The 25,212-nt window shown below is 43.4% G+C and overlaps 2 protein-coding genes across 5 annotated transcripts in view; one reads left to right on the plus strand and one right to left on the minus strand.

Annotated features, from left to right (window-relative positions):
• Nucleotides 1-3,203, plus strand: part of TPP2 (tripeptidyl peptidase 2) — a 56,897-nt gene extending 53,694 nt beyond the window's left edge. For all 4 annotated transcript variants that reach the window (XM_054203034.1, XM_054203049.1, XM_054203041.1 and 1 more), the window contains one exon: nucleotides 128-3,203. In XM_054203034.1, the coding sequence (XP_054059009.1) occupies nucleotides 128-217 (90 nt within the window). In that variant the 3' untranslated portion in view covers nucleotides 218-3,203. The remainder of the gene's footprint in view (nucleotides 1-127) is intronic.
• On the minus strand, nucleotides 1,400-24,793 carry METTL21C (methyltransferase 21C, AARS1 lysine). Its single transcript, XM_054189768.1, has 6 exons — nucleotides 24,779-24,793; nucleotides 9,448-9,563; nucleotides 5,236-5,399; nucleotides 3,774-3,916; nucleotides 2,084-2,201; nucleotides 1,400-1,794 (listed from the first exon to the last, which is right to left on the minus strand). The coding sequence occupies exons 1-6, from the start codon at nucleotides 24,791-24,793 to the stop codon at nucleotides 1,400-1,402; spliced, it is 951 nt and encodes a 316-aa protein (XP_054045743.1).
• Between the last annotated feature and the right edge of the window lie 419 nt (nucleotides 24,794-25,212).

Raw genomic sequence — 25,212 nt, forward strand, 5'->3', positions numbered from 1 at the left:
TGATAGTAGATGTCTTTAGTAAGATGTTGATATCAATGCAGTGTTTGTTGGAAGGATTCAGATTTTTAAAAGAATAAGACCCTAGAGCTTCTAATTATTTTTTTTAATGTTTGCTTTTTTTCTTCAGCTAATGAAGTTGCTTGGATGGACTCATTGTGCAACTTTTACTGAAAATTGGCTTCCAGTCATGTATCCACCTGATTATTGTGTATTCTAGAAAACCAACAGTTGTAAACTTAAAGTGATTTTATATGGGGCAGGATAGGAAAAGATAAGTTTGACATGGAACGCATGTTTTCGTTACTGAATGCTGACTATTAAATTGTGTGTATTTATCAGTAAAGGCACCTGGGTACAGCTTAATACCTGTTAGCCTGACTCCTGTCATCAGGGAGTTTCCTTATTGTGCATCCCATTGCTGGCAATGGATGTGCCAGAACTGCCAACACCAAGGATTTGGAATTAGGCTGGAAAGGCTTACTGCATGCATGTTAGGTTCTTAACTGTTACTTTTAACTGCAAACCTGTAAAAGCTCTGTATTTTTTACAGTAAACTGAATTTTAACATGTCTGATCTTAATTTCAATTGTATGAAGGCCTTAAAGCTACTTCAAGAGTAGCTAAAATCTTATTTATTAGACTAAAGTAATGGGACATCATTACCTGTATTGTTTGCAAGAGTTTACATTTAATTTTTTTTTAAAGAAAAATTCAACCTCTCAAACTGTTACAATATGTAACTTGGAATTGCTGATGCACAGGTGCTCTTGTAAATCTTCATTTTGGAGTGATTTCAGGCAAACTCAAACATCCATGGGAAGCTGAGTATCAGGACAGGCTGATACATGTATAAAAGTGCCAGACAGTTAAATCTTAATCAGGTATTGTAAAGCTATACATATATGTTTAATAATGTTAAAAATGTAAACCACAGCAGAATAAACGTGCAAAGTTGAAGATCAAAAAACACCATGTGCACTCTGATACTTTAAAAGATTATTTTATAATTAATAAAAACAAATAATTAAGCTAAAAATTGTATTGGTTTCTGAAAGAGTACATAAATGAAACTTGCTGAAAGAAAACCCCTCACAAACAACAGAAGTTCAGTGCAGCCCAGAAGATCAATGCTTTCTGTTAAAGCCTTTTTACTAACTATTGCTACTAACATTGTTCCATCAGTGGAGTGAAATTGGTCTGTTTGAACAGGTCGTTTGTATCAACCAGAGACAAATTGCTATATCATTTGTCTTGCCAGGTTTTTCGTAACTTGTAATGCAAAACTCAGATACAACTGCAACTTTACAAACGTAAATGCACAGAAGGTGCACTGTAATGCTGCAAAACATTCCAAACTGTAAGGTGCTGCCAGTAAATGAAATTAGTAACAGTTTTCTCTTTAATTCTCTCTTACTGTGGCTTTAAGCAGCTTGACATTTGATTCTGGAAATTCTGCTAGAATGGTTGTCTTAAACATATTGCAGAGTTTTTCCAAAAATTCATAGTCTGTACTGAATCTGAATTTATTTGCCCATAGTAATACTGTTCCTGGCTTACAAAAGTAAACCATTGTTGCTAGCAGGGGGTCCAAAGCTGCATGGTGGTATACAACATCAGTTGCTAGTATGAAATCATAATGGTAAGTTGATACAGGGAAGTCTTCATTGAGGCCTTCTCCCCATACCAGTTTTCGCACTTCAGGTTTGTGCATATTCATGTTTTGCGTATTTCTTGAAATATTATATGAGAGATTCTCAAGAACTTCAGGCAAATCCGTAGCTGTAACATAAGCTCCTAAAGAAAACATGATTTTGTTTCAATTCATAGGTATGTAGTTGAACATATATATACATATTTAAAAAAAAAAAAACCTCTACCTGCATAGCTTCCCCAGCTTCCCCCTCACCAATAACTAGGGTAGTTGCTTTATTAATAAAAAGGTATTTTACAATAACTATGATTTTTTTAAAAAGCGGTGACAAACAAAGTTTATTTCAACTGTTGCTTCATTGCCTTAAGGTGACAGTGGCAGATCTAGATCACCTTTCACAAGAAATCTAAAAGGAAATATGAATTTACTAACCTAAGATACAGGCCACAATGGAAACCAAGCCTGTTCCAGCGCCAATTTCCAAAACTTTTTTGTCTTTGAGGTTGAATTGTTCTTGATTTGATTCCAGATATTGAGATAAAGCCAGTGCCTAAAACAGTTAATGCATATCCATAAGAGGGTAACAGGTAAGTTGCACAAAAATTCATTAGATGTTTTTATACAGGTTTGGTTTTTTATAAAATGAAAAACACTAAAGGCTGTAACATAAAAATGTAATATGGAAAGAATCGTGATGTGTCCTGTTTTTTATATAAAAAAAAAATTAAAGAGCTTATTTTTAGTTTTAGGTTTATGGGATGTGGATTTGGTGCATACTTCTGTACTCTGTGAATCCTCTGAGAGCTCAGGATAGGCAATGTTTAGGTGTAAATCATGCAGTCAGAACAGCAAACAGGTTTGTTTAACAACATGTAAAAAGTAATGTTCCAGTTTATTATCATAAATGTTATGGTTTATTGTCACTGTCATAAAGTGGATTCAGGTTTCAGCAAAGATTTTTTTGAAAACCAATTTTTGCGGCGGGGGGTTTGCAAAGGAAATATTGAAAACCTATTATTTACCAATTCAACACTTGTCTACTGATAATAGTATAAACTTTAAGGAAAAAAAAAAAAAACAAAAACAAAAAAGGAAACAAAAAACCCCCAACAACCGCACTGTATGGCTGTGTGGAAGTATTGTTTATCAGACTTTTGTAAAGATCTTATCAATAGAATATAAATCGGCTGTTTATAAACAACATAAACCGATGCCAAAGAAATTGACTTCCCCATTTTGCTTCTCCTCTTTAGAGTTGTGTTACTGGTACTGTTTTAACTCTTGTGCTTTTCATAATGCAACACTGGCTACCTGCTCTGGAAAGCTAACAGCTAACAAATCACCAGTCCAATTTGTACCACCTCTCGATTTTCTTGGAAAGTTTTACCGTCTGCATTCTGGCACCTGATTAATGTGAGAACTGATGATCTGACATTTCAAAATGAGATACTGTTTCACCCACCCATACGCTTTCTTTTTCTCTATTGTTTTGAAATTGTCTGCCATTTTCTGTGAGCTTTTTCAATAAATGCGGATCTGAAAAATTTTGAAATCCTAATTTTCATGTCTTTATCAGTTGACCCTCTCTTCCCTCAAAGGCAATTCTCTCAGTCCACATAAACTTCCGGTTTTAAGAGCAGGAGAGGCAAAGACTGAAGAAGAACTGTTTGCGAGTTTGGTTTTCCTTATTGCAATGGAACTGTTCCAGCCTGTTCTTTAAGTAAATGAGTTTAGAACAATTAAATATGCTGCTTTTAATCTCTTGCAATTTTCTTTTCCAGCCTCCTTTTAGTACTGCTGACTGTTTGCTTACCAGCAGTGACTGATTGGAAATATGGAAGAAGCTGAACACTTCTTCCCGAGTTCCCCTTCTTAATTTTTTTTTTTTTCAATATCTGCATCCAGTTTACAAATATTTAGGTGCTGCAGTTCTTTTGGCATGAGCTGTCAAATTAGGATAAGGCAAAGCTTTCTGCTGAAGTACTTCAAAACATCGTTCTGCATAGAGAACTCTCCGCTGTCAGAAGTGTTATCTGAGAAAGCTTCCTTAGTATTTGTGTGCCATTGTCATGGTTTGCTCTTCTGTCGCGTCCGCTTTCTGGGTACCGTACCACATACTTACCCCCGGCCACACCACGGCTCCAAAGTGTTCTATGGACTCGTGAATGACGATCTGGTGGCCTACGTACGTGTAGTGCTCTTTATCAAAGTAGTGTGAAACTCTAGGAACCCAGTTCTGTAGTATTTTAAGAATTACTGGTGAATCTGCGTGAGAAAAAGGCACAGTTTGTATTTTTATCCATCGGTGTTTATATGCAATTTGTTAAAGGGTAAAAAGTGTTTTGTGATGATAGTACGTAGGCACAGGGACTAGAAAAAACTCTCAGGCCATCAGCTTTGAGACTGGTTGATGACCAGCAGTGGGACGATCTGGCTGGATGGGGAGTGAAAAGAGCAATGGTCATTTCCTGCCATTCTGAGTGTTCGCAATTTACAGATAGAAATGAGTCTTTTAGAAAAATCTACTAATTCAAATATGTAACTCTGCTAATAACAGCTAGAAGACTTTCAGGACCAAGTCAGCCTGTATTTCAGGGTATGCTGTAGTTCATGTTATGCCAGAGTGTGCCATGCCGGGGTGTGTGCGCTGTAGTTTTCATTTGTCGGGCCAACAGATCTAGAACATTAAGCTTCTTTTTACTAAAGAAGGATATAGGATTTACCTCTTCTGTTGAAGAAAACCTAGCTCTTTTTAGTGGCTGTTTTTTAACCATTCTTCCACAAGAGGGTTGTAAGGTACTCTTTAAGCATATGTTGACGTATACTGAAGGACAGAATGGTAGGGGTTGGAAGGGACCTCTGGAGATGATCTAGTCCAACCCCCCTGCCAGAGCAGGGTTACCCAGAGCAGGTTGCACAGGAACGCGTCCAGGCGGGTTTTGAATGTCTCCAGAGACGGAGACTCCACCACCTCTCTGGGCAGCCTGTTCCAGTGCTCTGCCACCCTCAAAGGAAGGAAGTTTTTCCTCATGTTCAGATGGAACTTCCTGTGTTCCAGCTTCTGTCTGTTGCCCATCACTGAAAAAAAGGACACTGTTCTGAATGACTCAACTGTTGTTGGAAGCCTGGTAGCAGGATATGCGTAGATGATGCAAAACTAACTTGAACTGCAAAGAAAAATTTTGCCCTGGCTTGCATGGATTTGAATTGATGTCTGCCTGGAATCCTTGGTAGGCGTTTGAGCAATTTAGCCTGTTGAAATTTGTAATACCACAGCTTCAACAGTGCCAGCCCAATTAATGCATATTATAATCATATCTCTGATTGTAATTGAGAAATAACTCCTGGATGTCTAAATAAAATCCGGAGACCTCTGTAAGCATACATCTTAATTACAGAGATAGTCCTTTTTGTAGAATTTGGTCTGATGATAAATGCAAACATAAGGGGAAATGGGGGGGGGGGGGAAATAAAGATCAAAAGGAAAAATGAGACGGTGACATCTACTACTTGAAGACCAAGAAAAATGAAAGTATGAAATGTTAGCGTGCCATGGCAATTGCAGTATTTAAATTGGATTAAACCTGAGCCAGATTCTGCTGTTGATGATGCACACGCGGAGCTGCAAGTGCAGTTTTCAGCCTCATACTGCTCTTCACAGGTTTCTTCTTCCTTACTTGGGTGCTCCATTACTTTTTGAATTTTGTTGGGGAAGGGTGCCTGCTGTGCACAGATCATGGCAAAAGCGCTGAAATGGAAGGGAAAAAATAATGTTGTAAGAGCTTGCAGGCACTCACTTTGAGATATGACTGGAAGAAGACAGTGAGTAGTCTGGGTGGGCTTTAGTTTTGGGATTTTTTCAATGTGACATCCCCGCTCCACTGGACATTGCTGCGAGCACTTTCTGGTGATGCAATAATACTATAAGAGGTTTTATTTTTATCTAGTTTATCATGTTTATTATTTTATCATTTATGCAAAATCTTAGCATTATGTCACTAAATTGATGCCATGAATCAGTCTGAAAAGTGAGCTGTTTGCATGGTACTCTATCGGTTGAAGCAACATCTGACAAAGATGAACTGTCTTTTAATGTCTATGACTTTTTATCTGTTTAATTTGCTGTTTCCCAAAGAACTCTGGACTTGGCACTCCTGCGATAAAACTGGCTAACTTACTGCAGCCAGTGCTCTTGATTTTTGTCTCCTTGTATACAGTTGCCTTCTCTTCTCTGCCTCTTCCTGCAGAACGGCTTAACTGAATTACCCTGAAATGTAGTGAACTGCAGAGCATGCAGATTGCGGTCAGGAAATAACTGCAGCGAGAAGCTTGGATCGGTAAGCTTTTTCGGAGAACTGGGTGTCTGTTACGAATGACTGTGCATCTTCAGTGTATAGGGCAGCTCCCAGCATCAGAAGAAACTGCTTGGTACCAGCTAACAAGCAGCAAAAGCAGGAGTGGGACTGGATCGAAATTTGCCTGGGGAGAAATAATGCCAGTGAAGCTTTTTGCTTAACTAGAGTTTTCTTCACTGATGGCACCTATCTCTGTGTGTGTGTGATACATAGATATACACACACACATATATATATATACATGTATAAAGAGAAAATATTGGTTCATAACTTGCTCTGGCCAGAGGCTGTACGACTTCCCACATATGATGTCTGGAGCGTGCTACATTTTTATCCGTCGTTGGCCTTAATTCTGCTAATTTTTGAGAAAGCATATTTGCTCTCTCCAGCCATGTGCACAGCAGAGAAAGTGTTGTGTAATTTGGGTTGCATCATGCTGCAGGAGGCTGTTCTAGATATCCTGGCCAGAAGGAGAGGTTTGGCAGCCGCTGGGAGGTTCAGCAGCGCCTGCAGGTAGTTTTTTAAGGGGCAGAGTGACTGCTGACTTGTGTGGGTGGTGTATTTGCACACATGATAGCGACACCATTGCAGTTTTACTGATACCTGATATATTCCTTATTGCTACCCTGTTTATTCACAAGGACAGGATTTGTGTTCTAACTCCTGTAGCACTGCACCTGTTCAGTCGTGGCAGTGATTTTGTACTGTTTCAGAAAAGAGAGTGCTTTAAAGTAAACTGATCTTTGCAGATTTCTTTTTTTGTTGTTGGTTTTTTTTTCATCAGAGGGCCTCCGTCTAGCTGGTAACAGGTTCTGGCTATGCACCATTTGTGTATAATTGGAGATATGATGATGGTAGGCAAGAGACTAGTGATAATGCTGCAGTTACAGTGTTCTTTGGCATAAGAATGAATGCATCCATCCATGTTTGTGTTTCACACCTGAAAGTGTGATTCCTTACAACAGCAAATGGTTTCTATGCAATCTCATGTGATGAAAAGTATACTTCAAGTTTCAGCAATGCCTCTTTTTCATATCTTGAGCTAGAATAAAATCTGGTTGTGTTTTAACGCTTTAGGAAATCTCTGGGAAAATATATTAAGACTTGTGTAATGAAAAGAGAAGAATGTCAGAACTGGTGATGGCTACAGGCAGAAAACACTTACTTGAACACCCAGTTGTCTGAACATTTCACATTTAAACATGCAAAGCGCTACATTTTTCAAAGTTTGGTTTTGGCTTTTGTTTTTATTTGATAAGGCTCTTATAGCATGAAATCTGTACTACTTAAATGAAGGGCCAATCCTGAAATTACAAAGGAAGGGGAAACTTTGCGTTGTCCCATACCCTTTTATGTAAAAAACAGAAAGGCTTATTTAATGAGTCAACTGTTTAACTTGTCAGTTTGGGTAAAAAATGATCCTTTGTTATTTTTCACTTGGCTTAAATAAGTTCTTACTGCAATAGGTCAAAATTTCAGTTGGCTATGCATACTAGTGAATCCCACAAAATAGCTTGGAAACAAGCTTAGTAAATATGATTCATTGTTAAGTACTTGCAGTAAATACAGTTGAATCTCTGATCATGATATATACACCCTATTGTCGCTCATTCAGTACAGACTGAATTCTGAATTAAATTAGACATGTTACATTACATTACCAGAATAAAAATTGCTGTGTTTTCTCATGCTTTGTCCTTTGAGCTCCTCCAAAAGAGGAGTCTGCTTAAATATTTAGAAATGTGCTTTGTTGTTTTTATTAAATCCCTTCTTAAAATGATCTGGAGGTCTAAAAGACACCTAGTGGTTACACTGGTACTGTGATGAGACTGGTGTGGTCCTTATGTCCATCAGTTGCCCAAGTTCTTAGGCGGTAAACTAGGGGATAAAGATTACGCACTTTGCATTTGTACGTCACCCAATACACTGCTCTCTGGTTTGTGGCTGAGGCTTCTAGATAATAATATAATTAATCTAGATGATAATAATATATTTTCAAAGGTGTAGTTTTTGCAAAATAGAAAGGTGTTACTGATTTGGGGTTGGGGTTTTTTTTATATATATAGCCTACTGCCATAACTGCTAATGATATATTTCATAAACGAATAAAAAGGCATTTTTTTTTAGCTGCAAACTACAGGTCAGATTTGGTCTTACAATTTCAAGAATTCAAGTATGTTAGCATCTTGGCCTTAATGATGCACAGCTTTATTTTATCATTTTAAATGACAAACTGTACCTGAAGACTACAGACACAAGTGGGTATTAAGCTATTTGCAAATAGGGGGTGTTTGCATTATTACATACCCCATGTGTAATATGTTCAAGTTGCTGTTGTGCTTCTAGAAATGTAAATACTGACACTTCTTACTATTTTGACATTTTTCTGATCCATGTTTCACTGAAAATGCTATATCTCTAAAAGCATTTTGGTTTAACGTACTAATATCGTAACCAAAATCTGTCCCCTTTGAAGGTATTGTCTCTTTCGCCATGTTAACAGCTGATTTCTTTGCAAAATGATTCTGAAGGGAAATCATTAAATTCTGTGCTTTTCAAAGTTTTTAAACCCATATTGACTTCATTAATAGTCTTAAACTGTTGTGGAAAAAACAACTTACAAAATAACATTTGATTTCTTCAGAACCTAAGGAAGAAGGAATAATTCACAAAACTGTAGCTATTTGAGAACGCCACATAAAATTAACAAGGTACTTAAACACTGAAGGGCAAACTGTAAGATGATGATAAACCTTAAGGTAACAGTTTATCCCCTCTAAGAATAAATCTTGTGCCTCTTAAACTTCCTAAATCCATTGCTTGGAAAGAGCTTTTCAAATCAGGCTACATGGCCAGAAATAAAAGTGGGTTAGTGAGCAGCACTGTGTCACTGGGTCTTTGGCTGCAAACACAGGTTTGCTGAAATGTGTTTCTCTCACCTCTGCACAAACTTACACAGCGGGGTCTGGTTTAGTCTGAGTTACCTGGGCAAGAGCCGATTCCATTCGTCCACATGGGAAATGCAATTGCAGTCTGTTCTTTGGGAGATAGGGCTTAGCTATACATTCATACCGTACGCAAACATATGTGTTTCTTAGAGCTCATGCAATTTTCTCATGTTCTCATGCACTAAATAAATAATAATTTAAAAAAAAAAAGATGAATATAAATGCTAGGAAATAAAGGAAATGTCAGTGCTAGAAACATCACTATAGTAAACCCACGTGATATTTGAGTCCACAAGGTAAATAAATGCATCCAAATACTGAAACCCAGCGATGCTAGCCACTCCTTGCAAATTAGTCGGGGTTAGGAAGGCTGGATTTCGTTGCCTAATGCAGCTGTAAGAAATACAAGAATTCAGCCAAGCGCATTCCTTCGTTAGTTAGCAGAGAGCACAAAAGCACCCGAGCCGAGGTTAGCTGGGCGGCTGTCTGGTACCTGCTGTGACAGAGGGCGCTGGAAGTTCCCCGTGGGCGGATGCACGCTCCAGAGGTTTTTATACAGGCATGCACCTGGAAGGAACAACGCTCAGCTCCGACCAGTGGGATCGCAGGCTATTTAGAGTAACATTACCCGGCAGTGCTCAAAGAACTTACTGTGTTACACTAAACTCTTTCACATTTGCAGTACAAAACGAAAACGCTCTCGGGCTTTCAAGTCCCAAGCGTGCCACCCTTCAGGAATAAAATCTCGGCTTCCTCCAACCTCCTCTTCTGTTTTCGCAGCTTAACCGTTCCCTGCATTCGCCTTATGGTCGGCGGTGCCGAGCCGAACAAGCAACTCGCCGTGGGCAAACGAGCGCGTAAATAATGTGTGTGGCCACTTGGCAGTAGCCCAGAGGCAGAGAAAAGTTCATGAAGCTCCTACTGCCATGGAAAGGTCAAGTGTTGCTTGCCCTGTTGAGCGTATGGCTGGGGCAGCTCTGGGGATCCTCCCCTGCCCCCAGTCACGGAGAGCACGGGGATCCGACAGTCCTGAGGGAATAACAGCTTTCCCCTCGTCGGTTGTAACCCCAGGAAATATTAAATCTACTGAAAGAGAGAGCACAAACATGAAAATCACACTTTCATCAGAAAATCTTGCAGTTGCTTGTTTTAAAATGGATATTTATAGATGTTGGAGATAACACAAATATATATATTCCTTACATATTTCAAGAGTTTGAGGGTTGTATATGCATTTGCCGCTTTGCTGCCCTCCTGTCCTCCCCTCTCCTTGGAAAAGACGCTGTAGAAAGAAATTTAACTAGAGGGCGGGGATTTAAAGGGAACTTTGAAAGTCCTAAAGCTAGAAAACAACCCCTGGCTAATTAATGAATAAGTGAAGGTTGGCAGTAGAAATAAGGCGCGGGGGCGGTGGGAATGAGGGAATGTAGAATTTTAACTCAATGTATAGGCATTTGCATCTTTGGATGAGCAGCTTTGGAATTCAGGCAATGCTCTCTTGAAGAGTGGCAAAGGGAAAAATGAGCCTTTCTCCTCATACACCATGGGCTGTGTATTTCTCACGGTGGCCACTGCGTGTCTAGTAGTCACACCGAGTGTGGGAGGCGCTTGGCGGCTCATTCAAACCCTCGCCACTTTCTTTCTTCTGAAATTTGATAGTTAAGATACTTTTTTTTTTTTTTTTAATACATGTAACCTAGTATTAAGTTGACATTGTAAACGTTGTGTTTCACAGACCCGCCTGACTTTACAAGTCGTGGAAATGAGCGGTGCCCAGCGAGGTCAGAAGCTGTTGTTATAAAGAAGGCGGCAGATCCGCTGCTGTCGCAATGACCGCCGTACCTTTTTTTAAAGACGTGGTCTTTTTAGCAGGCACATTCCCGCTGTCACATTTACTGTATTTGTCACCGGGGATGAATGTCAGTCGGGCTGGTGCTGCTGTTAAAGTTCTGTCCTAAGCTTTGGCAATGGGATTGATGCTGAACATAAATAGTTTCCTTTATTTTTTTTAAATCAAATCAGAGGAACTGGCTTACTCTATATTCTGTCTCTTGCGTAAGCAACTAAAAAGTGTGATAACTAGGAACAGTTTTACAGCTTATTTACAAGTCGTGTAGGTATGACTTCATTTCTCAAGCATTACAGGAAGCAACACTGATACTCTGAAATGTAGCTGTTGCTGGCGTATATTTACTATATACTTTCTATAAATGCTTCTTGTGCTGCCATCTGTCTCCAAACACTTCTCATTTAACACTGAAAATGAGTGTTGTCTGCAGGCGCAGCCCCATGGAATTAAAATTTCTCCAGACTTGTGTGAACAGGCAGGCTGAGGGGAGTACAGCACCTCCGTTCCGTGCCTAAAAGGGTGGGTTTCAGTTATTAACACGCAATTCCACAGAGCTCTGAATTATTCTGTTAGCTTTTCTGTTGCTGTAAACACTCATGGGAATTTGCCATCTAGACCATTTGTGGAGGACAACGTGCAGCAGGCTGCCAAATGCGATGAAGTGAATAAAAATTCTTCATATCTTTTTAGAAGGCATTTATTTTTAATGTGAGTTGTATGGCTTGGGTTTTGTGGGTTTTAAGTCTGGTTATATGAAGCCTAATGACTGGTGTGGTTTTTTTTTCCTTTTTTTAGTGTTATCTAACTACCAGGAAAGCCGGGATGAGTATTCTTCCTAACTCTGCCTGTCTCTGAACTCAGCAGTAGCATCCTCTTTAATATACAGGCGGAGCAGAACTATATTAATTTTAACGGATTATAGTCATTTAAAAAAATTTAGAAGTTCCTATGCTGTTAATAATAACAAATTCATTGTAAAATGGAAACGAGATGTAAAATTGTTAAAAACTTAATTAAAAGATTGTGGGAAATAGGTATGAAAAAGCGATGGTTTTCTCTGAACCCATCAGGAGCAAGAAGGCTGCCAGATTTGTGCTGAAAGAAGACAGAGTTAAAGCAGACAAGATAAAGATATTCTTATCAATGACATTAACCGTGACAAATCACCAGGACCAGATGGTAATTACCCAGAACTCTACTCTGAAATTACCAGCCCCGAACGAGAATGTGGTACCTGCTGCTTAAAGGAGACTTCATACCAAAGCACAGGAAACTACAGATGTGAGGTTTTTGGGGGTCTTGGAGGCAGCTGGGAAACAACCGGACAGTGAGTCCGACATCTGCACTAGGTAAACCGAGAGGAATGGTAGTGATGGTGTTAGCTGGTAAATTATAAGGCATAGCGTGGAAAAGGAAGGAGGTTTTGGATGTTCTTTGAAAGTGTCAACAAGCACATAGTTCAGGGCCCTCGGCTTAATACAGCGTACGTGGATTTCCACAAGCTTTTGATAAGGTCACTCGCTAAAGATCCTTACGGAAATTCAGCTTTGCTGGGATAAAAAAAGGGGGAGTTATCTTTTGTTTTAATAACTTGTTAACAGCAAGGAGGCAATAAGCGGTGTGAAGTTGACGGTGTCGCGGGGGAAGCTGTGCTACCGAGGGTATTCCTGGAAGCTAGCAGGAAACGAAGAAAATAGTGTGGTGACAATAATGTTGAATTATTCAAGGTAGTGAAAGCAAAAATAAGCTGGAGAGTTCCACGAGGATCTCTGACACGTTATGAGAGGTGATAATGTGATAAATGAAATTCGGTGCTGACAAGTATAATATAATACACAGGGACAGCCTCTAACTCAGTACCACCTCGGAAAGAGCGTATTGGCACCAGAGAGACAGCTCTATGGAAATACCTTTGCAAACCGTGTCAGTAATCAAAACCATAAAGGGACTGTTGCGTTTTTTTATACTCTAGGAATTCGGAGTCTGTCTCATGTGTTCAGTGTGTGACTCAAGTCTGCCATTGAAACATTCAGGGTCTCTGCTCCTGCGGGATTTGCCGGAGCTCCTGGGTGGCCTGGTGATTGACTGACGAAGAATGGCAGACTCCCAGTTCTAGAGCAGATTCTCCTCCTCCTGACTGCTGTAGGCATCTGCTGGACTTTTCTGGATGTGGAAAGCATGTTTGCATTCTCCAAATTGCCAGGACTTCTTAGCTGCTGTCAGCAGCCAGCTAAATGCCTACAGCATGGTGTTGACAGGGCCTGTGCTGTTTGCTGATGCACCAACAACTACAAGGTGAAATTTGTTCCAGGTTAGCATCTTCTGTAGTTTGGGGTTTTTCTCCTATTCCTTATGGCTGTGGGATGAATCCCCAGCTTGAAGTCACTAATACCCGAAGGTAACACGGGTGGCTTTCCTGATTAGCAGCAGCCGAAGGTGTAGAGCAACACAGAATATAACCCTCAAACAAAACCCACTGTTTTAATTATTCTTAAAATGAGAAATCCTTTCTCCTTGGTACTGGCCTTCTTTTGCTCGCCTAGCTTAGGTGACCCAGGAATGGTGACCCAACCACTTCCCTGGGCAGCCTGTTCCAATGCTTGACAAAAGCATTCTTTTTTGTTTTTTCTTTAATTGATTTAATGTTGCATGTTAAGTTACCCTTATTTGCACATACAGTGAGATGATACACATAGAATCACATAATGGTTTGGGTTGGAAGGGATCTTAAAGATCATCCAGTTCCAACCTGCCTGCCATGGGCAGGGACACCTCCCACTAGACCATCTCATGCTCAAAGCCCCATCTCAAAGAAGGGAGCAAAGCAGAGTATTGACAAATAAGTATTTAAAATTATGCTACCACATAGGGGATCTTCATGGTCAGGAACATGGAAGAATGAAGTAATGCTCCAAGATTTTATACTGAGAAGAGGGACACCAGGCTGCGCCCACCTTACCAGTGGCTCCTGACTGCCGTTAGCTGTGCGTGGTGCATTTAACAGCTGCTCTGTCCTTCCCTGGCTGTAGCAAAGCTGTTGGGGAAATTAGTTGTGCATCACTTGGGCTCATTGCAAGAACCAAGATGGTGAGTAATGGGACTACAAATTGAGCATTTGTTTCTATCATCTAACCATTCTCTGTGACTTAGGCTGCTCTGGATTAGGCTCAAGAGCCTCGTTTATGTGAGAACAGATGTGTTCTGTGCTTTCTGTGTCCATCTGTGTGATCTTGAGGGGCTTGAGAGGTGGGCCCACGTGAACGTCATGAAGTTCAACAAGGCCAAGTGCAAGGTCCTGCACCTGGGTTGCTGCAATCCCATGCACAAATACAGGCTGGGTGGAGAATGGATTGAGAGAAGACCTGAGGAGAAGGACTTGAGGGTGTTGGTTGATGAGAAGCTCAACATGAGCTAGCAATGTGCACTCACAGCCCAGCAGGCCAACAGCATCCTGGGCTGCATCAAAAACAGTGTGGCCAGCAGGTTGAGGGAGGCGATTCTGCCCCTCTACTCTGCGCTGGTGAGACCCCACCTGGAGTACTGCGTCCAGCTCTGGAGTCCTCAGCGCAAGAAGGACACGGACTTGTTGGAATGGATGCAGAGGAGGGCCATGAAGATGAGCAGCTCTCCTATGAAGACAGGCTGAGAGAGTTGGGATTGTTCAGGCTGGAGAAGAGAAGGCTCTGGGGAGACCTTATAGCAGCCTTGCGGTATCTGAAGGGGGCCTATAGGAAAGATGGAGAAGGATTTTTTTACAAGGGCATGTAGTGACAGGATGAGGGGTAATGGCTTCAAACTAGAAGAGGGTAGATTTAGACTGGATATCAGGAAGAAATTCTTTACTGTGAGGGTGGTGAGGCACTGGAACAGGTTGCCCAAGGAAGTTGTGGATGCCCCATCCCTGGAAGTGTTCAAGGCCAGGCTGGATGGGGCTTTGATCAACCTGGTCTGGTGGGAGGTGCCCCTGCCAGTGGCAGGGGGCTTGGAACAAGATGATATTTAAGGTCCTTTCCATTCTATGATCTACTGAGCAAGCATTCTTCCTGCCTTACAGGAAAAGGAAGGGACAGGTGAGTCAAATCTTGGCTTTGGGTGGGTGGTCTGAGTAGGACCTCCCTTCACTTGAAGTGAAGAGCGCTGGACTGTTACTTAAATACATGCTCTGTAGTACCACAAGCAACACAGACTGATCTTTCTAGTAATTTCCTTGTCATAGAGGTTTTTGTCCAGCTTCTGTAGGTCTCTCCAGTCCTAGCAAAGACTCATTATGTAAATGAATGTGGGCCATTTAGACACCGTGCACTTGCATGAGGAGATTGGTTAGAGAGGTACAACTGGGGGGGGGGGGCAGTGGAGGGAACAGGGAGGCACAACACCTGGCACAGCTGGATGTGCAAGGTGCGTTTGACTGCGGGAAGTCGCTGCTGAACCGGATCCTTTGCCCTCGTACTCACGCGCTGACAGCACAGACAATACGTCACGTTCCTGGATTTTTTTTGCAGCCGATTAACTCCTGCTTTATTATAAAGCCATACACTTCCGCGCCCCTCAGCGATGAGTTGTGGGGGTGTCTCCAAGCCTTCTCTAGTTAATCTTTCAAAGTCTGGTGCTATTTGCCTTGAAGGGATTGTTTCAATTAGAATTTCCTTGTTAATCTTAAGTCTTCTGCTGTGCCTCCTCTGTATTTGGACGGCACCGTTTTTAATAGGGACGGGTTTATCCCTTGGTGGCACCTTTCTCACTGCTTATTCACCCCGCCTGCTTGGAGATCCGCTGCTCCCTGGGGAAAGAAGTCATTAAAGCTGAACTTTCATCTGAACTCTCTCAAAGCTTGGGAAGAATTTTGCCTCTTCGCGAGGAGCTCTCTGCCCTGCCACGGGGTGTTGTCTTACCTCCCGTAGTCCCGCTGCCATTTCTCAGCTGGTGGCTCAGAGGAGGACTCGGCGCCACCTGCTATTTTTTCCTTGTGGCAAGGAAAGAGATCTTGAACTAATTCCATGGGGCTTTTTATAGAGCAAAGATTGTGATGGTCTTAATTTACCGAACTGGAAGTTTTACAGCAGGGCTGCCTTTTACTCGATCTGTTTGGGGCTGGTTACTATATACAGAAATGAAGGACCAACTTTAGCTGCCTGCGCGAAGGATGAGCGCACCACTCTGTGACACAGGCTCCGCTTGACTCCAGTTAACATCATACAGAGATAAAAATGGCAGAGCTTTTTTAACAGGTTTTTTTTTTGGTTTTTTGTTTTTTTTTTTCTTTTGGTGGGCACTTAGTTATTCCCTGATGTAACACTATTCGCCTAGTATTAAATTCTGCAAGTTCTTATTCAGGTAGAGCTACTGAAGCCAGGGAGAGTTTTGTCATGGTGAGGGAGCACAAGAAGGACATGGACCTGTTGGAGCGGGTCCAGCGGAGGGCCACAAAGATGATCAGAGGGCTGGAGCACCTCTCCTATGAGGACAAGCTGAGAGAGTTGGGGTTGTTCAGCCTGGAGAAGAGAAGGCTCCAACGAGACCTTATAGCAGCCTTCCAGTATCTGAAGGGGGCCTATGAGAAAGCTGGGGAGGGGCTGTTTGCAAGGGCATGTAGCGATAGGATGAGGGGCAATAGTTTAGAGCAGGGCAAGTTTAGATTAGACATTAGGAAGAAGTTCTTCACCATGAGGGTGGTGAGACACTGGAACAGGTTGCCCAGAGAGGTGGTGGAGGCTCCATCCTTGGAGACATTCAAGGCCAGGCTTGATGAGGCTCTGAGCAACCTGATCTAGTGAAAGATGTCCCTGCTTACTGCAGGGGGGTTGGACTGGATGACCTTTAAAGGTCCCTTCCAACCCAACACATTCTATGGTTCTGTGATTAAATGGCTGAATAACAAGAATGCAAGATCTGAATAATGGTATCTGACCGAAGAGTCTCCTTGCTTCTCTACTACTTGTGAAAAACCTGGTGCTTCTCTAGAAGGAAGATAAAAATGGATTTAGAGTAATTTCAAATGAATGACTGATGAGTAGCTTAAGCAATATTACAATTAAGCAATTACTTTTGCAATAGGAACTTAAGTATTTAGAAATGAGTCTTTGCAGACTATTATTAGAAGTAACTTGACCTTATTAAAAACATCAGAAGAGTCTTGATTGACTTGGCAGCCACCTTAGAATCATAGAATCATTTAGGTTGGAAGAGACCCTTAAGATCATCAGGTCCAACCATAAACCTAACACTGACAAGTCCACTACTAAACCATGTGGGTTTTAACAAACCTAGCCTTGTGTGAGCTTAACTGTACAAATACATAAATACTAAGTCCATTTCCTTAACTATTGTGCATGCCAATCAAAGATCTAATGAAAATCAAAGCAGCTCTATGCCTGAATTAATCCACAGACTCTCTGCGACATTATTGATACCATAGTTAAAGTGTCAGATGGTGACCGTAAGGTAAATTTCTATGTCATTGGAGTCAGTGGGATTTTTGCTTTGGACTGTGAGAAATATAATATTTCATCATTTGGCTGGAACTCAGGGGGGAAAAAAGAGAGATTATGACCTTTGGAAGAAGGGACAGGCAACTCAGGAGGACTACAAGGATGTCGTGAGGTTATGCAGGGAGAAAATTGACCAAAGACCAACTAATCTGGCTACTGCCATAAAAGACAATAAAAAATGTTTCTATGAGTACATCAGCAACGAAAGGAGGGCTAAGGAGAATCTCCATCCTTTATTGGATGCAGGGGGAAACATAGTGACAAAGGATTAGGAAAAGGATGAGGTAGTTAATGCCTACTTTGCTCCAGTGTGTAATAGTAAGAACAGTTGTTCTCAAGGTACTCAGCCCCCTGAGCTGGAAGACAGAGACGGGGATCAGAATGAAGCCCCCATAATCCAAGGGGAAATGGTGAGTGACCTGCTACAGCTCTTAGACACCCACAAGTCTATGGGAGAGGCTGGGATCCACCCGAGGGTACTGAGGGAGCTGGCAGAAATGCTCACCAAGCCACTTCCCATCATTTGCCAGCAGTCCTGGCAAACCAGGGAAGTCCCAGTTGACTGGAGGTTAGCGAATGTGACACCCATCTGCAAGAAGGGACAGAAGGAGGATCCGGGGAACTACAGACCTGTCAGTCTGACCTCAGTGCTGGGGAAGGTTATGGAACAGATCATCCTGAGTGCTATCACAAGGCACGTACAGGACAATGAGGTGATCAGGCCCAGTCAGCATGGGTTCATGAAAGGCAGGTCCTGTTTGACAAATCTGATCTCCTTCTATGACAAAGTGACACGCTTTGTGGATGAGGGAAAGGCTGTGGGTGTTGTTTACCTGGACTTTAGTAAAGCCTTTGACACTGTTTCACAGTTTCTCCTGGAGAAACTGGCTGCACATGGTTTGGATGGGCATACTCTTCGCTGAGTTAAAAACTGGCTGGATGGCTGGAACCAAAGAGTGGTGGTGAATGGAGTTAAATCCAGTTGGCGGCCAGTGACAAGTGGTGTCCCTCAGGGCTCAGTTTTGGGGCCGGTTCTGTTTAATATCTTTACCAATGATCTGGACGAGGGGACCAAGTGCACCCTCAGTAAGTTTGCAGATGACACCAAGTTGGGTGGGACTGTTGACCTGCTTGAGGGTAGGAAGGCTCTACAGAGGGATTGGAACGTGCTGTATCAATGGGCCAAGGCCAATGGTATGAGGTTCAACAAGGCCAAGTGCCGGGTCCTGCACTTGGGTCACAACAACCTCATGCAGCGCTACAGCCTTGGGGAAGAGTGGCTGGAGAGCTGCCCCACGAAAAAGGACCTGGGGGTGTCAGTTGACAGCCAGCTGAATATGAGCCAGCAGTGTGCCCAGGTCGTCAAGAAGGCCAAGAGCATCCTGGCCGGGGTCTGGAACAGCGTGGTGAGTAGGACTTGGGAAGTGATCGTCCCCCTGTACTCAAGCACTGGTGAGGCCCCACCTCGAGTGCTGTGTCCAGTTTTGGGCCCCTCACCGCAAAAAAAGACTTTGAGGTGCTGGAGCGGGTCCAGAGAAAGGCAACAAAGCTGTGAGGGGTCTGGAGAATAAGTCTTATGAGGAGTGATTGAGGGAGCTGGGGTTGTTTAGCCTGGAGAAAAGGAGGCTGAGGGGAGACCTCATCACCCTCTACAACTACCTGAAAGGAGGCTGTAGCAAGGTGGGAGTCTGTCTCCCAAGTAACAAGTGATAGAACAAAAGGAAACCGCCTCAAGTTGTACCAGGGGAGGTTTAGATTGGATATTAGAGAAAATTTCTTCACCGAAAGGGTTGTCAAGCATTGGAACAGGCTGCCCAGGGAAGTGGTTGAGTTGCCATCCCTGGAGGTATCTAAAAGATGTGTAGATGTGGTGCTGAGGGACATGGTTTAGTAGTGGACTTGGCAGTGTTAGGTTCACAGTTGGACTCGATCTGAAAGGTTTTTTCCAACCTAGATGATTCTATGATTCATTTCCTCAGGTTTAGCTGTAAGGGGGTTCTTGTGCATTTGGTATTGTGGTTTTTCTTCTTTTTTTTTTTTTTTTTTGTTGTTTGTGTTTATAGAATGAGTTTGGGTGTGAAAGGGATAGTTTGAAACCTCCAATTTCACTTGGATTTAATCAACATCTGCGTGCTGCAGTATGCAATGTGTTTGAAAGCTCAGCAGGTTTGTCTAAGCAAGAACTGCAGAATTTAATCCTGAGCCGCTACTAATATTTGTTTTTTAAAAAGTCTATTAAGGTCCTACATCTATCATCACATCTTCGTAGCTGATGTCGACAGCTATAAATGGCCTTTAAAGTCAGTACTGACTTACCTGCTGTACCTTGCTGTGCAGCTGCTTCACAGGCAAACCTGCCCTGGCTGTCTTTTAAGTAGGAATTAGGATGCTGACTTTGGTCTATAAAAGTCTGAAAGGATTACAATCTCTGTGTTTAAGAAATGACTTTCTTCCTGTGATGATCAGAAGTCATCCTTAAGCCCTTCCGAGCTCACTGAAGAGGGAGCCGCTGGCAACGTACCCCTCATGATTCCTTCAGGACATCAAAACCACCCTGATTTTGGTCTGCAGAAGCACGGATTGGGCTTTGCTGCCCTTTGGGGATCTAAAGCAAAGTTTGACTGTTTGAAGGGAGAGTTTTGTCCTGCATCTTTTTTTTTTTTTTTTTTTTTTTTTTTTTTTTTTTTTTTTATCAGAGGGACATTTAGATCTTGGCACGTTTCCTCAGCTTCACCTACCGTGTCAGTGTGTTTTGTGGAGGTGAGAGGCAAGGAGTCCCAGGAGCTCGGCTCCAGGGAGGTAGTCCGTCTTGGCAAACCTTTTGTTGTCCTGCTGCCCCCGCAGTCATGCAGCGTGCATGTAATATTTTAGGAATGGCCCAGAGAAAGCAGAATTACGTTATCTGGAAAGTACCAGTAATACTTAAAGCTATGAAAGATTTGCCTGGCAGCTTTGGTAAGGCTGTTCAGAAAGGATATTTTGGGACAACTGTTACGTCAAGGTTAAAACTATTCCCCACCAGCACCACCAAAAAGACAAGGGGTCCCTTTGTGTGTTAAAAGCCGGTGACGGGCCCCACAGATACTCTCTTGGCCTGCTCCCCTCCAAGGACATGGAGGTCCGGGGGGTCTCTGTATTTGAGCCTACTTGGGGAAAAAAGACAATTATTTTAAAAGCTGTTTAAGGACCGTGGTTGCAGCATTTCAGCGCAGACAGAACCTCAGAGGAGGGGTGGCTGTGCTGTGTCGGAAATTATCATGAAGTGAAATGTATGTCAGGAGTAACAGTATCCTGCCACAGAGCACGGGCTAATCCAGCGCTACCACGGTGGCAATCCCAAGCAATTACATCTGGTGTTACAAGCCTGTTTCTGTGTCCCTTACGCATCCCCTCCCCTGTCCCGGAGCTCTCTCCTGCCTGTCCTCAAGCTTGTTGTCACCGGCGGGTGCCCTTCTGCCCCTGCGGGGGCTGGGGTGGTGCGGAGGGATGCTCGCGCCTGCCTGAATGGAGGTGACCTGCCCTGGTGTCACTGCTCCAGGTGACGCCTTTCTGCGGGGAAAACACCATTCACCTATCTATCTCCACGAGAACACTGCGCTGCCGTAGGGATGCTTCTGTGTTACTTCTCTTTCTGGTCAAATACCGAAGTGTATTGCTAAGACGGCGAGGAGCCCTCTCCAGCTGTTTCACATGGAAACAGTTACTGTGGATGCTATACAGTAAATGCTTTCCTGCGCAGTTACCCAGGCGTGAGTTACTAAATTCATTTAGAAGTATAATAGGCTTATTTTGGTTTTAATTATCACCTGTTCTGCAATGTAGCTCTTCTAAAGAATGGGATTAGTGGTAGTACCGTGTGAGCTGAGCAGTCTTTCCCTGCAAAAACCGCCACCCACAAAGACTTAAAAAAAAAATTAAATAAACAAGAGCTGAGCTTTGCAGTATCAGGCTCGTTTATAATAACATCTTCTTCGGCCCAGGTTCTCGACCTAACATTTCAGTCGCTCCAGACAGTCATCTTGGTTCAGTGGGTACCAGCTCAATCTTCAGCAAAGTCTGTCTAAAACATGATCTAGCCAAAAGGAAAAGACAGGAGCAGAGACAAGAGACATTGTCTACTGTGAACTAGACTTCTCGGTGTAATTAACATGGCTCAGCTTTTTGCAAAATGTTTAGTTGTAACTTGCATAACTCTCTGTGCGTCAACACTGGCTTTTAAATACTTTTTTTTCTGTAATACTAATTACCGTGGGCATATCCAGCGTGTGCATGAGTTAAGGCAGCTGTACCCTCTTTGACGGCGGTCTCCTGTAGTTCCCACGCTGAGCGAGATACCTGCAGGCATTGCTGATTTATCACTCGGATTTGAACAAGGTCAGTGCCGGACCCTGTGATGTCCCTATCGGTGAAGCTGCCCCGCTGCTGGAAGCTGAGGCTTCCTCCTGCCTCTGCGGGTGTCGGGAGGCGGCGAGCGGCCTGGGGTGCCTGCCCGTGCCTGATGGACGCGGTTCTCGCCCAGCTGTTGGTCCTGCTGCCGGGCGCTCCCAGAGGTATCTATGGCAAAGCCACTTGGGGCGAGTTGGTTTTTTTTTTCAGTCCTCGCTGACCAGATCCTGCAATGTCACGCAGGCGCTGGGGAGGACGCGAGACCACGGTGACATTCACACCTTGCTGATTCCGTCCCAGGTTCACAGGTTGGTGACAGGAGTGGCTGTTCATGCCCCCTCCCCCCCCCCCCAGGCCTTCAGCAGGGCTTTTTTTACGCATTTGTTGGTAACCCACAGTCACAGGAGGAACTGGATGCTCCTCAGGGACCACCCCGATTGGCCTCAGGGCAATACATGGTGCTCTCATTTCTTTAACCGATATTTAGGCACCACCAACAAAGAAATTCAATATATTGACACTCTGAGCAGGCTTATCCCGCTGGGAGTCAAGTATGTGCTGAACACGGATAGTTCGGTGTTGGAGAGCAGCTGAGAGAGCCAGGGAATGAGGACAGTCCGGACTCGTGCCTTACACCATCTGTGCATAAACCTGTCTGTCCCCATCTCCTTTCTACAAGCTGAAGGGGAAGGGAGCCCTTTAACAAGAATCTCGCTATGGCTATAGAAGTTTCTGAAACACCCAATGGAGATTTGGGGGGTTTTTTTGTTTGCTTGTTTGTTTTGTTTTGTTTTGTGTTGTCTAAGGGAGTTGCTACTTCTTTCTTTCTCAACTTGTGAATTGGTTCAACTGAACCTGGTACCAGGGAAAGACAATTTGCTGCCCCAGAAAGCCTGCACATTTGCAGGGTATTTCTGTGCTTTTAGCCTCCTGGTTTCTACTAGAACTGCTTTTGGTTTGGTTTGGTTTGGTTTTTTAAATGATGCTTCTGAATTTTGACGCCAGGGTATCCCTTGGTTTATACACAGTGAGTTGAGTTTGAAAGCTGGCTAAGGGGGAGAAGAATTTATCCCCTTGAGTTAAATGATTAGTGAGAGAGAAGGTAAGTTCACATTTATCCACAAATATAAAAGTGCTCTAGAAGTTTATTCCCTGTCCCTGTGCAAACTGTTAATTTCAAGCTTCCATTTTTTAAACAGCTGGTATGGGGTTCAGGGATCTCAAACACCAGGTTTACCCAAACCCGTCTGAGCTGGGGTGTCATCTTTGCTCTCCTGTATCTCTCGTGTTTGTCTCTGGAGCTGACAGTGGAAATCTTTCATCAGCTCGGCACCGAGGTTTCCCTTTATCCCCGCTATTCCTCGCCTGACACGAAACCACAACGTGGCATTAGGGGTTTGTTGGAAGGGAGTTTATAATCCTTACACCTGCTCACTGAGATAAAATAAGAGGCTGGGACTGCGTGAATTGCTGTCTCACAATGGAAAAACATGCTCACAAGCAAGAGTATCTAAGACTACTTACATGCAAAGATAATTCTGTGTATTTGCCAAGTGAATCTCTTTGCAAAGTCAGAGGAGACGCTGTAAACAAATATGTAAAGACATTCACTCTCTCCTTCTGTGCCTGGGGATGATCCCCGTTCATTTCTTTAGTTTACCCCCTCCTGTCATGGCCTCAGTGCACGTAAGACTTCTTTCGCTGTTTGCTGCCCCTACCCCTTTATTACTGTGCAGAGAGGCTAAAGTTTGTTCTCACCCGAAAAGGCGAGCAGACAAAGCCCGTGTACTTCAACGATAAATTTTATCTGAATTATTCAGACCCTCGGTGCGCATGGTGCCACTCTGCAAAGTCTATGCTGATACCAAAAAAGAATTTCAAACCACTGAATACTGAAGTAAAGTTCACAAACCTCTCCTGGAGAGACTGGTTGGCAGTAAAATGCAAAAATCTAGCAGTGCAGCTCAAACTAATAAGAAAGCACTGGGGGATCCGTGATGTGTAACTAACGGGGGATCCGTTAGTGTCTGAGGGCACAGCTTGCATTACTTTGCTAAGGGTCACCAGGTCACAGAACTGTAGGATAAAAAGTGGAAATTTCGGCATCAGCCTGCGATATGTTTCTGTATGTAGCGCAAAATCAGCACGGAGCCAATCGGTGCTGCCCCTGCTAGCCAGGGGTGAAGCCACCACCGCCAGCAGATGTGGGAAAAAAACCTTGCGAAGAACATCGGCGCAGACTTTGGCTCAGCCCTTCCCAGAGACATCAGCGTGCCCCTGGTGCCGAGTGTACTGGCAGCGTCCTCCCAGCCATCTGCAAGACTGCCACGGGCAGGATGCAGTGCCCAAAGTCCTCTGAGACACCTCGGTGTGTCCGGAGTAATTGTGTGGGGCTGATGGAGAAGACACGGCACTGCTAGGGAGACCCTCACCCTCCTTACAGCAGCAGCTGGAGTCCAGGTGGGGTACTGGCGATGGTACTAGACACCCAAACTTAGGCCACTTAATCTTGCTGGGGGAGGAGATTTGACTGCAGGTGAGGAGATTCAACTCTGGGTGAAAACAGCTAAATTCAGGCATCAACATGGGAATTCGGTTCAGTCCCATCCACGGTGATATATTCTGTATAGTCAATGAATCTAGAAATGATTAATCTCTCTAAACCCAGGATTCAGTTGCCTAAAAGCAGGTGTCTAATGCTATTTTAGGTGTTGTGGAGTATCCCGGTTGGCATCCTGTTGCTGCACCAAAAAGAACATGGGCTTTCTCCGTCTTGCGTCATGTCTGACAGCCCCGTGCAGATGTCTCATCTGCCCTGGAGTATCAAATGGCAGGAGGAGCCAACATTAAGGGAACTGAAGACCATCCGTGCTAGTAGGGTATTTGAATCACCCTCCAGCTCCCTTGACTGCACCAATCAGATCTCTGCTTATTGTAGTAGGAGCCAAGATACTAAACTTAAAGAGAAGATATAAGCCTGACTCCCCAAAATAAAGCTGTCTCACTGACGAAATCACAAGAGTCAGGACACCGAAAGCCCCTTTTCATCCACAGTTAGATGATTTATGGGTGCAACTCTCTCTGTACCACCCTTCTCTTACCTCCCAAGATGGCATTCCGGCTTACAGGCTGATGGTTATTTTTAAGTCAGTTTTTCACAGTCTCTCCTGTTGTAACCGAGCGCCCGGCATGAAGAGGGCTTGAGCAATCCCTTATTACCTAGAGAAGGGTGCCATAGCACGCGTTCAACCAGGCAGTCAGCAGCAAAGTCCGGCATGAGGCAAGGGGTTGACTTTAACTTAGGTCTTCCCCTTGCAGGGTGAAATAGATGGGGAAGTGTCTCTCTGGGAAATCCACCAGGTCTTATGCTTGGACAACAGCACTTGGAGTTGACTAATTGTAACTGTGGCCAGCAGCTGATGAGTTGGAGATTTTACCATGGAAACGGAGCTACAGGGTAGATTTCGCCAGAGCCAAGCAGCAGCTTAGGGTGGAATTTGCGAGATACACATTTTGGACTTAGTGGCCCAAGTGG

Source organism: Rissa tridactyla, chromosome 1 (assembly GCF_028500815.1).
Source record: "Rissa tridactyla isolate bRisTri1 chromosome 1, bRisTri1.patW.cur.20221130, whole genome shotgun sequence".
NCBI classification, from domain to species: Eukaryota; Metazoa; Chordata; class Aves; order Charadriiformes; family Laridae; genus Rissa; species Rissa tridactyla.